The sequence below is a fragment of the Micrasema longulum genome, unplaced genomic scaffold, assembly GCF_059751315.1.
Source record: "Micrasema longulum isolate JH-2025_06_02 unplaced genomic scaffold, ASM5975131v1 h1tg002528l, whole genome shotgun sequence".
In the NCBI taxonomy this organism is placed as follows: domain Eukaryota; kingdom Metazoa; phylum Arthropoda; class Insecta; order Trichoptera; family Brachycentridae; genus Micrasema; species Micrasema longulum.
The window spans coordinates 108994-126189 of NW_028279669.1; the positions used below are offsets into that span (position 1 = coordinate 108994).

Below are 17196 nucleotides of genomic sequence, written 5' to 3' on the forward strand. Positions count from 1 at the left end.
TAAAAATGGCTCTCAAAATTATTATGTCGTTGGCCTCCTGGTGTTATGGTCAGCGCGTTTGCCTACCATCCAAGAGGTCTCGGGTTCGATCCCCGATATGGTCGATTTGAAAAAAATATTTAGAAGGGAGTTTTCACACTAAAATAGTCCCTTAGTCCCTGTCTTAAGCGTAAAACTGATCGTCTTACCTTCATGTAACAAAAATGATCAAGATATGCACCATTGGGTGCGGAAATGAAATGATGATGATAAAATCATATCAACGCAAAATATTTACATTAAAAAAAAAAATCTTGATAGAAAATTTTTAAAATCTGTGTATTCAAAATTTCAATGGTTGCTAAACTAAAGTCTTCAGTTCCAAAAAATAAATTATCAAAATATTAGCAACCCTTTTTAAAAAAATAATAATTAGCAAGTTCATTTAGCAGTTGCTATTGATGTGGTAAATTCATAATGAATTTCAATTACAACGCTAATTCTTTTACGATAGTGTCAGTTATCGTCTCCGTAACATGAAAGTTAGTCAGCTCCAAGAGCCGCAGCCGGGACACAGGACATGACGCTCGCCCCGGTCGACCCGGAGCGTCAGGTGGACCCCCCGGAAGGGGGGTGGGGATACCTCGTGTGTCTGGCACTAGTTACCAATTTTGTAAGTAGGTACATTAAAATCTCCTAACGATCTCGTTAAAACGCAAACAACATATATATTAAGCTACCTTGGTTTATTTTTCAATTAATTCATTTTAATGTACAAGGTAAACATCATCAGCATTACCATCATCAGCCGTCTCTTGTCCAATGTTGAACATAAGCCTCCCCCTTTAGTCTCCATATTTCCCTATCCTGAGCCAACCGCATCCAACCACTTCCTGCAACTCGTCTTATGTCATCAGACCACCTTGTCTGAGGCCTGCCGACACTTCTTCTACCCGTTCTGGGTCGCCATTCCAGGACTTTTTTGGTCCATCTAGAGTCTGTGATTCTGGCTATATGATCTTGGCCCTGGTCATATAGCCAAGGTAAACATACAAATTTTATTTTGTTAGACTATAAGAAATTGCCAGTTGTAATAAGCCCGCCAATTAATCATAATATGTTTGCCTTGTTTAGTAAAATAAATGCATTTCTCGTGGAGTCGTGTGACTAAATTTATTGCCAACTTATAAACTGCCATTTATGAGATGGCGTATTTTGCAAATGAAAGTTATTAATGAAATCATTGATTTATTTTTATTTATATCCCTACAGAGATGAGGTAGATTTTTTTCAAATTCAGGATTATGGATATTCGAGCGTTTACAGGGCTTATGACCTGTCATTGGCTGGGTTAAGTGGCCACTTTAAGTAGATACAACATTCCCCATTCCGCTTATTAGCGAATATCCACACAGGTAACATTTTTGATTTTTGTATATATCTTACTAAACGAGAAACCTCTCTGTAGGGATATAAATAAAAATATATACCTACTCCCCCTTGGGAGAAATCCAGATTTGTGTACAAATACATGTACCAAAAATAATGTTGTGAAATCATTGATTGTTAGGGCTTTCGTAAACACTAAAATTGTATTTGAAAAATCTATTATAATGTATAATATGTTGAATCTGTTATTCCTTCCCCTGTTATATTTCGTATGATGAAGTGTGTACTCGTATTGACTAAATAGTACGTTAATCGTTCAATATATGAAGTTAAAACTACGTAGTTTGCATTTTGCTATGTTGTTTTAATCGTTCATTATTAAGTATGTATGGATTTGTGATTTCCTCTTTCAAAGTATTTTTTGGGTTTCTGAATAAGTCAATAGGATTAAAATTGTATGATGGGTCATGCTGTTCTGCAGATAATTTGTACGATATTGAATAAAGAATAAAGGAATATGACGGCTTCGGCGGCTAGGCACGTTTAACGTCACCTCCTCCAGAACCTCCAAAAACAGTCGAAAACTCAAAATAGTTTCCTTCTATCTATTTCTGTGTGATTTTTTCGAGTTCCAAACCTTTTTCGGATTATTTTCGCAATCGACCAACTTCGCCACTCGTTATTACCAGTCATGCAGATACGCAAATAGCAAAATAAAATTAATTTCTAATGATTTTATCGAGTAAACCTATAAAATTAAAGGCAGTGATGCTGAATACAACAGTATAGATAACCCACGTGTTTATGTGTATATTTGTAAATGAGTATCCTTTGCAGGCGTGCAGTTTTTCTCCAATGGCATCGTACGGGATGTTGTATAATGATTTCTACGTGGAAGTTGGAGCTGGAACAACAGATATTACCATGGTACAAGCGTGCATGTTTATATCAATGTCAATATCAGGTAAGTTCATTTGAACAAATCCGTATGTGGATGTAGAAAATTATAAATATTTTTTTAATTTAAAGGTAAATTTATGTTTCCTACGCGATTTTAATGGTTTTGATCGCTGTTTTGTATTATCGTTTTTTTCCTAAACCCTGTACTCATATATTGTCATCTTTATTTTTTATAAATATATATATTTGACTCAGTTTACCATTATACATAAGTTTATCTACCTCGATAGAATAAAGCAGGTTTATTCTGTCACAATTTCGTTTAGGAAGTTCGTTCGTTCTTCATATATCCATGTCATTCTAACGCAATAAAAACCATATTTTACTCTCATTCCCTCTCATACGATATAAATTAATTATTTACAAAACGAATTAGATACAGCTTAAGGCCACAATTTTCTCTGTGAAATAGAACCAGATATAAAGACGAATATTTTTGATTCAATAACTGGTTATTTCTCCTATCAAGGATACTAAAAAAATCGATTGGAAAGTAGAGTCATCGACTTATTATCCTGTCATCGAGTATCATACTATTGAAATGCGCTGCGATCGGAGTCCTATTTTAGTCCAAGTGCTACCGGTACGAATAAGGAACAGACAATAAGAAGTTTTTTCAATTTTTTCATGTTCAAATACATATCCTTTTTTGAGAAAAATTCACAAAACTTAGATAATAAAAAATCATCCATGAAATGTATTCACGATCCACATCAAATAAACGTCATCGCCATCTCTACCGCAGTCAATGTTGTATAGGGTTCTACATCGCAATACCAAATGCTGTCGCACAAAGGCAGTTGCAGTTTTACTTCGAGCATCGTTGGTGAACACGCCAACCGCGAGGCGGACTTATCTCCTCTTAATTTTCCCTATTCAGATTTGTTTTCTGTGTGTAGGCATCGAGTCAAAAACTTTTCTTCTAGGGTTGAGGTTCTATTTCACACATAATTCTGTATTACATTATTTCAAACAAAATTAAATTCAACGATTTGATTTTGTATGTTCATACTTGAAACTAAAATATTTAATTTTTATAGACCTACGTGCGTAGATACCTAAAAAATATTTGTAAATACAAATGTAATTCATGTATAAACATGTATGTTTTATTTTTATTTATTTTTTTACATTTAAATTAAATTCTTTTATCGTATTGCTCAACTTATTAATTAATCGTTTTATTATTATTACTCCATTATTTCATTTTTGAGCACATTTTTTACAAAACACTATCACATGTTCAGCTTATTAACTATGTTTTGTTCGGTTTTATTTTTTTTATTTTTATTAAGTTTCTTAACATTTTTTTCTTATAACTAATTGAAATGTTATTGCTTTTTGTTCAATTTCATTTTTATTCTTTTTTAGACTCGTTTTCCTTTTTGTAACTATTTATTTAATTTATGTATACACTTTATAAAAAATGCTAGAGTAGGCGTATATTTTTAAAAATCCTTTAACCTCCTGGATACAGACAAGCACGAATAAACAGCCACTGATGTGTTGTTTGACAGGTATTGTTACCAACGTGGCCCTGAAGAGATTCAGCCATCGCCAAGTTGGTTTGTTTGGGGCGATATTGATCTCCTGCAGCTGGTTACTGAATTACTTTATCTCGTCCATCCACCAGATGATATTTACTTCTGGATTTCTCGCGGTAAGTACATAATCCAATTTACACATTACAACAGACGGGAGAGAGATTACATTTTAGTGAAGGAAACATGGAAATCTAGACCTCTCATTGGCTGGTTTGAGTGGCTAATTTACACACTGTAACATACACTATTTTGCCTATGATTGAACTTCCACATTTCATTAATTTAAATTTCTCCTATGACAGGTCATTATACATTTGGACAATCTCAAAATATTGTTCCAATAGCATTTTATTTTTATTTTTATTTTTTTACAGTTTAAATAATCGTTTTATACACTTTATAACATTCCCTGTTGTGTGTATGTTTGATCATCCATATGTCTTTAGTTCTTCAAGTTATTGACTCCTTAATTCAAAATAAATCAAATCAACTAATAAATAAAGACTAAATAGCTGCTAGATTGTCTTATAATTTACCCACTAATGTCAGAGACGCCCCCTTCTTTATTTACATTTAAATATATATTGAAATGTCGCTATCTGAATAATAATGTTCTGTTCATAATAAAATTATAAGATTTGGTTCTAAATCATACAGCACTGATATGGGCTTATTAAATTTGAGCTGCTGACGTTTTATTGGCCTTTGAAATTATCTATTGAACCATGAGTTAGTTTGCCTGCCAACACCTGCATTATTCAAGTGCCCCTGGGGTACTCTCAATCTCAAATGTAACAACTGGTACTTTTTTCCATGCATTATATGCCCCAGATACGAAATTTTAGAAACTTTTATGGTCTATAATGGTATTAAGATCATCTGTTCGTTCTAGCTCGAATTTAGGCTTCTTAGTTCGTTATCAGGTCTATCCGAGATATATTAAGCATTTTGCAATTCCACCACATTTCAATAGCCCCCATTTTATCAAATAATTACATATATACAGGTAAAAGTCGTTTTACGCCGGTTCCTTTCCAAATGACACGGGCGTAAAAAAAATCGGCGTAAAATTAACACTGATGGAAAATAATATAAGGTTAGGTTCCGTGTTAAATTCTTAAAACAATCTAACTTGTTTATTGAATACATATCCTTCATATATATATTCAAAACAAAGTTAAAAAGCAATACAGTTTAAATTCGTTTACAAAATAAATTATAATATTAACTCACCAACTCAGCATCTTATTTCATCAGCTTTGATTGTTGCTTCCTTTCTTGCATAATCATATCATTAACTACAGATACTTGAATATTCTTTTGATTTTAATAATTATAAAATAAAAAATATATTCATACCTTTTTATTTTTCTTAAAAACAAAACAAAAACCTACTCAAAAAAAATTCACACACACAGTTGGCTGCTTGCGTACACGGTAAAATAATAAAACAACGCGTAAAAGTGTCGGCCGAACCGGGGAATCCCACGCTGGCACCAACCGGCGTAATTATAAATCGGCGTAAATTGAACCGGCGCAAAATGACGTTTATCTGTATAATGTACTCTGAGCGTTTTTATAAAAATTGTTTTTATCTTTTGAAAGTACAACATTCAATAAAAGTCGACAGTAAAACAACATTTTTTTAAACTCCTCATTCTAGGGTACGGGAACTATATTTTTAACAACGGTATCATTCACCAGTTTAAATTCATATTTTGTGAAGAAACGTGTCATGGTGCTGAGCATCTCCCAAATGATAGTTGGAATATATTCAATGCTCTTCCCGTTACTATTGGAACAGCTCATGATGAACTATGGCTACAGAGGATCAATCCTCATTATCTCTGCTGTAGTTTCGAATACCATATTTGCCGCCCTGTGTTTTCACCCGGTTGAGTGGCACGCCAAGCGGAACCCTCATTACTACAAAGTTTGTCAAGGTGAGTAAAAAGCCGTTTGATGCTTTACTTTGTAATTATTACCCACGTCACAGGTAGCCTTAAATTTACAGGTGAACCTGTCGAGTTATCAGATTTACAGAAAAGTATTCCAGTTGAAAGTGAAGATTCCGTAAAAGACCAAATATTGTCAAGATCTTCTAAGGTTGCCACGCCGAGCAATTCACGGCGGTCCAGCAATAAAAATGCTGTAGAAGAAGCTCAAAAAGGAGGCAGATGGTAAGTTAAATCAAATACTGTAACTAATCAATTATAGGAAATCACAATAATACAACTGATGATTCACAATCGTCGTTACTTTCGAAAGTCTGAACATTATGTGAATATGGAATTGTATTTTGATAATAAGTGTGAATAAATAAATAAATAAATAAATGTGACCTGCTTAAAGCTATTTTTTAACGTTTCATTTGTTATATTATGTAAAAGGCCTTAGCCAATTCTAACAGTTGTATGAAGAAACATAATACATTCAATAATTTAAACAATAATAACATACAACTATAAGCAATACATTTGAAAACACGATCAAAATAAGACTTCGAGATAACCCATGCTAATTCATCTTCATCTCATACTGAGTTAATTGCAAAGAGTTCTACGAAAAGCCGGAAGATCTATTCCGAAGAATTTCAAGTTGTGCGACAATTGACTTATCTGTACATTCTGGACATTGGGGCATAAAAACAAAAGTTGCAAAAGATTAGATAAATAGTAGATTTTGGCTTCTTGTTAGGAACATGAAAATAAATAAATTGAAACATAGATGGAACATCGTTTATAGCATTAAGTATTTTGAAAAAGATCCATTTCCGTTCTACGTTTCTCCAGTAAAGACAGATTGAGAGCTAAATTATAAAAACAGTTCATTTAGAACTTTTTTATGTAAAATTATCTGAAATACTTATTTTATCTATCTTTCATTCAAAAACTGTCAAGAAAACGGGAAAATTTCAATGTTTAAAAATCAACAATAATAAAACATTTTTTTCACACTTCTTTATAAGAAAAATTTGTTTTAAATTATATTTGTCTATAAATAATCTAGCATAGTATGAATTAATTATACAAATTATATAACAAAAACAATCATTCATCTGAATGATGTGGCTATTGTTACAGAAAGAAGAGTGGGAATATTTTAACATGGGTTTTGTTGCATAACTATAATGGGCGTAACTCATAAACTTGGCATAAAGTTACACCTAGGTTAAGTGGTAGAATACGAATAAGAATACCATCCTTAATAGAATACGGATGGTATTTCCATCCTTATTTTACCACCTATACCTAGGCGTATCTTAATGCCAGGTTCATAAGTAAGGCCATATATATTTATGGCCAAGGGCGAATCAATTTTTTTTTTCAGGAAGGTATTGTTGGAGTATATGGATATCACCCTTTTGGGAGACGTAGTGTACCTGAACATCACCGTGGGAATAGCTCTGACTTTTTTCAGCGATATTGCTTTCCTGACCCTGTACCCACTATACCTTTATTCAATCAATACTCCCACGGTGAGTAATGAGGCATGCAGTAATAACATATCTTTTAATTATAATGTAAACATAAAAATAATTTCTCTTTTATTTATAATCGAGTTTCGTCGGGACCGACATTGTCAAACTGGTATGCCCTTTTCATGTGTATAATCTATGTCATCGTAACCTTTTTAATACTTCGAGTGCGTCTAAAAAAAAAGTACCACCGGAGGTTTTTAAAAAGAGTTTTTTTCTCGCAGTCGCGTATTCTAATAAAATAATTGAAATTTATAAATATATAGGCGGTAGGTATTACAAATACTTTAAACAGTGTACAATATAATATAAAAATAATTTAATATTACATAATGCCACTTCAGGTTAGCCTGCTTAACAAGGCATCAAGTTCTCGGCGTCTTAGACCTCCACTGCTAATTTAGTTGGTAGTTCATGTCACAACTACGAGGTGCGAACCTGACTTGTGAGGATGCACAGGAGCTGGCATCCGACTGAGATGCCTGGAGGATCTTTGTGAATACCATATGCTCTAACTAGGTAGCGGACATGGAATGATGATGATGATGATGACTTTTGGTAGGTCAACTATCAAATAATTAGTTAAAAGTTAGTGCTAATAGCGCTTTTCCGCTATTTTGATAAAATTTATTTGATGTTCAAACATGTATCTTGGAAAGTATTGATCATGGGAAAAAAAAATATCACGATTTTTAAGTAAATTTTATTTTCTCAGACTTTAGTATTTTTTTTTTCTATAAAACCTTCAAGGACGTAATTATACGCAAAAAACTGATTTTAAGCACCATTTTTTCAAAATCGTGGCATGAGCGGTGGTCGTTCAAGGTCACAAACTTAAGGTTTTACCAAGGACCCTATGTCCACCGATCCTGTTAAGTTTCATAACAGAATAACATTTTTTATAAAAAAAGTGAAAAAGGTAAATACTGAATGACTTTGAACGTCCCATACTTCTAATAAATCTCGACAACCACCGGATGGATCTAAACCTGGTTTTTGCAGTCATGTAAAGTGTCCTAAAACAAAGCTACTCGTATTTGTAATATCTTTGAAAAATAAAAATAAGTACGTCAAATTCGTTTCTTACCAAAAATTACCGTAAATTACGGTATTTTACCGCGACTTTTGGTAAAATTACGTAATTTTACATCCATAGGTATAATATACAAGAGTAAACAGGGGTTGTCAATCATGATTTTATAAAATTATGGGAATATGCAAGTTTTATATAATCGAATTAAATTATAATGTAATAATAATTATATTTCCAATTATAAAATATTCTTTATACTTAAATTATTATTATTACATTAAACTTAAATTTGTTCAAATTAAAGTCAGTTATTTCCATAGATTAATATCATTATTGCCAACCCCTGCTTGCATTTGTTTTACACATAAGATTTTTTTTAGTGTCCCACCAGGCTAACGATGTCGGTTGCTAAGAAACGTTACTGGTGAAAATTATAAATAAAAGTGGTAATTAACTAAATGAGTATTTGAATTATTTTGGTTATAATACAGTTGCAGAAAGAAATGTCCATAGAAAAACTCAACTATGCATCTATATTGAGTAATTTGTTCTTACGTTGATGTGATTATGCGGTATTCTCAAAAACTTGGTAATCTTGGCACAATTTTTTTTATTCAAATTGATCCTTATTTCCTAAACACTGAGGACTTATTAAAAATGACTTTGAAATATTGATATTTGTGGAAATCATATCATATAAATAGACTGTTGAGAATTGGATCCGAGACCCATTGCGCAAAATAGCAAAAATCATTTATCACCACCGCACATCTCAATTAGTTTTTCTCATATTCGTTTCTGCTATGTTTCAGTCCCAAGTGGCCAGCTGCTTGACTCTGATCGCCGCTGCAGACCTCCTGTCCAGAGCACTCCTCGCCATCATCAGCAAGTTCCACCAGTTTCCCAGTAGAGACATTTACTTCGCGGCTGTGGTTAGTTCTGTGGCCGCCAAACTGGGTAAATTGGTTGATTCGGAATAATTCACCGATAATACATTATGGATTGGCTGAAGTTTACGTTTACCTATGCATCTGTGATGTCAATCTTTTATAATGACAGTGACAGAACACAAACATTGTGATACGCCACGCACTTCAAATAACACCCTTAAAACCATTATACTAAATTGTACCTACAATTATTAATTGTTTTTGCATCGACTTTATGAGATGACATGATTACTTTATTTTTTTAAATAGACAAATATTGAATTCTACACTCGGTGGATTCTATAAAATTACATTTCACTGGCATTTTTTTAGTAAACAAAATAATTTGAAATATTATAAAGGCGTAGCAATAAAGTTATTTTTAAAATTAGTAATGAGAAAATGTTTAAAAAGGCTATAAAAAAATGGATAGTGGAGCTAGGTAGAAGTAAAATGGATTGTCTCATTCGCCCGTACCAATACTTATTCAACTGCTCCACAACTGGATAGCTTATGTTAGGTTTTTGTTATTTTCATTGTATGTTTTGTAATATAAGTAATATAGATGTACATAGGGGTTCGAAGGTTGGTAGAATCACGATGTCATATGCTTTGCTGGGAAGTTTATGTCTATAAAATGTCGTGTAACACCTCGCTGCATAACACCAGCAGCACTACCAACCGCCCGACTCATTAGCGTCCCCGCCGCGAACCCCGGGCAATGTGATCCCTCTATGCTTACATAGGTATGGGTCATAGCAGATAATGAGAGGGTAATGGCGAGTTCTTAGCGCCATAAAACTGAGAGCATCCAGCTAAGGGTAGGTAACCCTGACAGAAAATTCCCCGGAGAAGGCAACGGGAAACCACTCCGGTACTTATTCCCAGGAAATCACTATGGAGAGAAAACCAAAAGCCATGGCCCCGAGTCCCGGGCGGTCCTTAAATGGACCAGGGGTGCGAAGAATCTCCCGGCTCAAAATGGTGAACTCTAAAATGCGACTAGGAACATGGAATGCGAGGAGCCTGTATGCTGCAGGTAAATTAGAGAACTTGATACAGGAAACTGTTAGGTGTAGCATACACATTATGGGAATTAGTGAGATGAGATGGTCTGGCGCAGGTATTCAACATCATGAAAAAGGCACAATTTACTATTCTGGAAGTGATCCGCAGGACAAACACCATAGGAATGGTGTCGGAATATTTGTTACAAAAGAGTACACCAAGTTTGTTAAGAACTTCATTCCTGTGAACGACAGAATTATGCTGCTGCAGATCAGCTGCCAACCATTCAACATGAATATCATACAGGTGTATGCCCCAACATCTGAAAGGAGGTACGATGATGACGTGGAAGTGTTTTACGAGGCCATTCAAAGTGTCCTTAACTCGGTAAAAGGAGACGAAATCACAATTGTTATTGGTGATTTTAATGCCAAAGTAGGTGAAGGTCGAAGATCGCATATAGTAGGTGACTATGGACTTGGCGCAGGCAACCAAAGAGGAGATAGATTATATGAATTCTGTCAGGAAACTGAAATGATCATTACAAATACATGGTTTAAACTGCCCAAGCGCAGACTCTATACATGGAAAGCACCAATGGACATCAGAGATAACCTTCCACCAGTAAGAAACCAAATCGACTATATACTTATTAATAATAGATTTAAAAACTGTGTTAAACGTGCTACAACTTATCCAGGAGCTGACATTGGTTCTGACCATAGCCTACTTGTAGCGGATATCCAACTGAAGTTGAAAGAAGTGAAAACAAAGCATCCGAACAATCAGATAGATTTAACTAAACTGCAGAATCATATTGTCAAACAAAAAGTGGAATCCGATTTAAACCAAAAATTGGCACAATTGACAGACAATGCAAGTGAAAGTAATAGTGAAATTGATGTTGATACGAGCTGGAACAACTTCAAAATTATAATAAAAGATGTCGGTAATGAACACCTTAAGAGAGGAAAACAGGGAAAGAAACAGTCTTGGATGACTGATCATATTCTTGAACTCATGGAACATCGTAGACAAAATAAAAATGATACTGACCAATATAAAATTATACACAGAAGAATCAAGTCCGAAATAAAAAAGGCTAAAGAAGAATGGATGAGGAGACAGTGTCATGAATTGGATATCCTTTGTTCAAAGCATGATGCATTTAATTTGCATAAGAAAGTGAAGGAGATATCCAGAGTGACAAAAGGAAAGCATAGACCAATGAGCTTAGTAAATGACGATAATAAATTGATACTAGATGAGGATGAACTGACAGATACATGGGAATCATATATAAAAGACTTATTTGCAGACGATAGAGAAAATTTTGATTTGACAATCCCAAATCAGGGTCCTTCTATTCTAAAATCTGAACTTCTCCACGCCATAGCCACATCAAAAAATAATAAAGCGAGTGGACCTGATGAAATCCCTATTGAAATGATAAAACTTATCCATGAAGAAAACATTGATCAAATCATTAAACTTTATAATAAAATTTATGACACAGGAAGAATTCCATCAGAATGGCTCCAGTCAATATTTATCACACTACCTAAAAAACAGCATCCCAAAAAATGTAGTGATTATCGACTCATTAGTCTTATGAGCCATATGCTCAAAATACTCCTTAAAATTATTCATGCTCGAATAAGAGGCAAATGTGAACAGGATTTGGACAATGCCCAGTTTGGATTTAGGAAAGCTTTTGGTACACGTGAAGCACTATTTGGAATGAATGTCCTTCTACAAAAATGTCGAGATCAGCGAAAAGACGTTTTTGCTTGCTTTATTGACTACGAGAAGGCATTCGACAGAGTAAAGCATTCAGAATTACTGAAACTGTTACAGGAGTGCCAGCTGGATGACAAGGATGTTAATTTCATAAAGAACCTTTACTGGCAGCAGACAGCTGTGATAAGATTAGGTCACAGTGTAACGAGAGATATTGCAATTAAGCGTGGAGTGAGACAAGGCTGCATATTATCGCCCTTACTTTTTAACTTATACTCGAACAAGATATTTAAGAATGCTCTCTCTGATGTCAGAAAGGGAATAAGAATTAACGGCGAAATTGTCAATAACATCCGATATGCTGACGATACCGTTATCCTGGCTGACAACGCATGTGTCCTTCAGGAACTTCTTAATAAAATTGACGAAGCTGGTAGAGTAATGGGCTTGAACATCAATGTGGCCAAAACAAAGATGATAGTGTTTAGCCGAAACCCTCACAATAATGCTGTATTGCGAATAAATGGTCAAACAATAGAGAGAGTGACTAACTTTAAATACCTCGGCAGTCAAATCACTTCTGATCTGGATCCGGATAAGGAAATTAGATGCAGAATAAAAATAGCACGATCAGCATTCAATGGCATGAAATCATTCTTCTGCAGTGATAGTCTTAATTTAAAACTGAGACAGAGGATGGTCAAGTGCTATGTGTGGTCAATACTGCTCTACGGGGTTAAAACATGGACTCTCAAGGTGAACTCCATGAATCGATTAGAGGCTTTTGAAATGTTGCTTCACCGGAGAATGCTGAAAATCCCGTGGACAGATTTAGTGACCAACGTGGAGGTGTTGAGACGAGCCAGTGCCGAAAAAGAACTACTGTCCTCAATAAAACAGAGAAAACTCGCATATCTGGGCCATATCATGCGCGGAAGCAAATATACGCTTCTACAGCTTATTATGATGGGAAAGATCGAGGGAAAGCGTGGGGTTGGAAGGCGACAGATGTCCTGGCTGAGAAACATCCGCGACTGGACGGGAGTGCGCGGGGTCGAGGCGCTGTTCCAGTTGGCGCAGGACCGGAATGCCTACTCTAGAGTGATCGCCAACGTCGGGGAGACCTGATATGGCACAGAAAGAAAGAAAGATGTACATAAATACCTTGTTTTTAAAACTGTCTCAATATTTGTTAATTATGTTTGTTGTTTAAGTTAGTCTTCTTTGTTTATTCTCAAATGTAATTTCAAAAAACTAAATTGTTAAGTGTCCTCGGCACGGGAAACCCCAGTAAGGTCACATTATTTTTATTATTAATTATAGTTTGTAAGTAAAAATATGAATAAATAAATAAATAAAACATGGTGAATAAACGATAGTTCAAATATAAGCAAAAATGTAAATAAATTACTTAAACAGCTAATGACATGCTACAAATCTTGCAAATTTGCTTTCACTAAAGAATGTTCCCCTTTTTATTAAAAAAAATCATTTGCAATTGAGGTGTTTTCTAAATTTTATTTTTTATAGGTGTAACTCAGTTTGATTGTTTTCCGTTTTTAGTTCTTCTGCACTGTCACACGTACTGGAGTTTCATGATAGTAACATTTGTAATAGGCGTCTTCCGCGGTCCTCTTCAGATAACGTATCCCCTCGTGTACGCGGAGTACCTGCCGGACAAGTTCGCTGCAGCCTACGGACTCTTCATCGTCTTCTTCGGGTTGACGAACACCCTGGCATTCCCGGTTGTAGGTAGGTGTGGAAACACTAGTTCTAGAGCAAGTTCGATAGGGTTGTAGTCCCGTAGTAGCGTACGGATTAAAATTTGACCCCTATTTACCACAATTTTTTTCCCATTTATAAAAAAAAAATCTGCGACAAATAGAAACTGAAAATATATTTTTTATATTTGCGTAAATAATAAGGACGCAAAACGTAGAGCAAAACAGGCAGCGCAAGGTAAATGTCTATTTTAAAAAAAAAAATTTGGTAATCAACGATTATTTTATTTTGATTAATCTATCATTTCCTTTCCTATTTTGTTTTTGTGGGTTTATTGATATATTCTCAGTGTTTTATGTAATTTTATTCATTTGGCATCGTGGTGTAATGGTCAGCGCGTTTGCCTACCAAGCGAGAGGTCTCGGGTTCGATTTCCGACATATTCGACATTAAATATTTATTTTATTAAATATTTAAGTTTTCACACCAGAATATTTTATAGTCCCTGAACTGGTACCCGAAGCGTAAAACTGGTCATCTTATCTTCATGGAACGAAAAATGATCAAGATAAGCTGCGATTAGTGTACCGATGCAGTGCCCTATACACCATTTGGTGAGGAAAGGGGATGATGATGATGATGGTATTTATATTTGAAAAGTCGCTTTTAACAGTCAGGGGTTATACACGAGTTGTATTAATTGATTTAGATGAAATTAAAAGAACCTTAGAAAATGCATAGTTATGTATTTATTATACTGATTTCATTTAAATTAATACCACGTAGGTGTAATGGCAATTATTATTCCGAAATGTTATTTTTTTGCATACATTATTTAAAATATGTCTTGTAAAATATTTTGTATTATTTCAGGTTACATCCGAGATGTAACGGGGAGTTACACGATAGCCTTCTACATCGTTAACCTCATTTCGCTCCTGTGTATAATTCCTTGGACATACGAGTATTGGTATTTTAAAAGAAATAAACATAATATCAAGAAATAATTATGTTCTTTTAATATTATCAGCTCAATAAGCAAATGGTCAAAAAATCCATTTTTGAGAGCAGAGTCGAGGGATTTGAGTATCAAATTCATTTTACGTAAAGTATTGATGAAAACGGAAAAATTTTCAACAAAATATATATTCTTTTTTATCTGGGATATCCATATTATTTCTGTTTTTATTTAAAACTCTTTAAAGTGTACACAGTGTATAAAGTGGCCACTCAAAACAGCCAACGACAGTTCATAAGCCCTGTAAATGCCTAGACTTCCATATTCCCATCTCCAAAATGTTTTCCCTCTGTTGCAACAAATTTAGATCTTAAAAGACATCTAGAACACCAGAATTTATTTGTTAATTTTTCATTTATTTATTAAATCTAATATTTAATGCAAAAACATAGTTTACCAAAAAATGTTTATACAATAGGTACATTCAATATCATTTCCTTTTTACTTATGAATAAAGCCACTCCACTGGCCCACAGGCACGTTCCGGAGTGTCGAAGTATTATTTATTTTATACATAATAGTACATACATACTTTCACATCAATTGTCAAGTCAAATCAAAATATTATAGGTGTAAAAATTCCAAAGAAATATGAAAAGGATTTTTTTTTAATTAAGTTCTATATATTTTTCAAATTTATTTTTTTATTAATAAATTTCATAAAAGGTACATTAAAGGTATTTTCAATAATGTTGTACTAAAAGTAAGTTTTATGTCACAAGGATATCGTAATAACATACTCCGGTATATAAATTTATCACTCAGATTTTCAAGTGCAATTTGTAAATCGAAACAAAAAATGTGTCAAATAAGTTGAAGAAAGATGCTTAAGGATCAGTCTGGATTTAATAACCAGTATTTTACCATTACTCGATTTATGTTTTTACTCTTTAACAAATACGTCACATCATTACAAAACGTGTGACGACACACTAATTTTTTATCTAAAAATTCATCACGAAGCTATTTAGAATACAAAAATTTGTAATTATTTTGAAAGTAAAATGTGAGTAATGAAAGTAATGAAAGTAAAACTCTCTTCCTGGATGCGAAGTTTAATTTCAAAGTACGTGAATGAAAATTGTACGCGAAGAAGATGTGGTATTTATTTGATATAAGAAACCAATATGATTCATTGGTGTTTAATATCAATACGTATTTATTGGAGAAACAAAATTATTTTTAGCTCTTAAATAGCGGCATTTTAATTTATTGGAAAATTCACAAAAACTTTCTGATTTTATTGCATTTTGACTCTGGAGTAAAAAATTCTTATTCAATAGAATGAGAATTTTATATGATGATATTTCAGGAAGATTTTAATAAAAACTGTATAAAAGATTGATAGATATTTATATTTTATGTTGTGGTGAACAATATTGTCTTTATTGGAACTTTTCGGTCAATAAGAACTTTCTTAATACAAATTAAAAGTTTTACTTAATATCGTATGATGTATAACTGTTTGTTTAGGATTTACCTAACTTCTGTAATAAATACATGTCAAAAACATTTATTCGTACTTATGGAAGTTTTCTAATAAATACCAGATTTTACAGAGTTATGCTTTTTGGGAAATTTCAAATACTTAGTTAATAAATTTAGAAAACGTATTATTTTGAAAGTTAGAAATTTGTGACATTATGCGTTCCAGGAAGTTTTATAAAATTATTTGTTTTTCGCAATAAAAAAAATTTTGACGCATTGACAAAATATTAACAATAAATATTGTTTTAAGTGAGAAGATACTTTTGTTGATAGAGGGATATCGAGTTTTAGATTTTTATTAGGTATGAATGAATTAATGTTATAAACTACTAGACAGACACTGACATCTATTTATTAAAATATTTTTTTTAGATTTTGAATACAAGGACTCTCTCAATATTAAAAACTCTAATAAATGAATGAAGGTTTTGTTTATTTACATATTTGGAAAAGTATTATCTTTAGGTTTAGATGAGATTTTCGACAGAAAGAAATGATAATATTTTTTTTGTTCATCGTTAAAAAATTGGGTAATGATAATTTTCTCTAAGTAATTAGAATTAAGTAAATTTTATCTCTTCTAAATCTTAAAAAAAATTAACTTAAATGAATACCATTTGTTTTTAAGCATTTATTATTAAGATCTATATTGTTGCAACAGAGATGGGCTTATGACCGTCATTGGCTGGTTGAAGTGACCACTCTTTACACAATGTTACGCAGTGATACACAGTGTGTAGTGACCATTTAAACCAGCCAACCACAGGTCATAAGTCTTGTGTATGCATAGACTTCCATATTCCTTTCTGTAAAATGTTTTTCATCTCTGTTATAATATTAACAGCTTCCCAGGGAGTTGAATCCAGTTCTTGTCTACAAAAATTTCGACAAACTCAAAACATTGTTAA

General features: G+C 33.3%; 1 protein-coding gene across 2 annotated transcripts; it reads left to right on the forward strand.

The window, feature by feature from the left end:
• Positions 1-494: 494 nt before the first annotated feature.
• On the forward strand, positions 495-14928 carry LOC148272017 (monocarboxylate transporter 9-like). Of its 2 annotated transcripts, none has more exons than XM_088240616.1 (9): positions 495-652; positions 2206-2332; positions 3846-3988; positions 5536-5815; positions 5887-6052; positions 7203-7350; positions 9196-9340; positions 13624-13812; positions 14656-14928. In XM_088240616.1, the coding sequence occupies exons 1-9, from the start codon at positions 560-562 to the stop codon at positions 14787-14789; spliced, it is 1425 nt and encodes a 474-aa protein (XP_088096742.1). In that variant the 5' UTR covers positions 495-559; the 3' UTR covers positions 14790-14928. The 2 variants fall into 2 exon arrangements, with proteins under 2 accessions (XP_088096742.1, XP_088096743.1); XM_088240617.1 differs by having other exon boundaries at positions 515-652; positions 5908-6052.
• The last annotated feature ends 2268 nt before the right edge of the window (positions 14929-17196 follow it).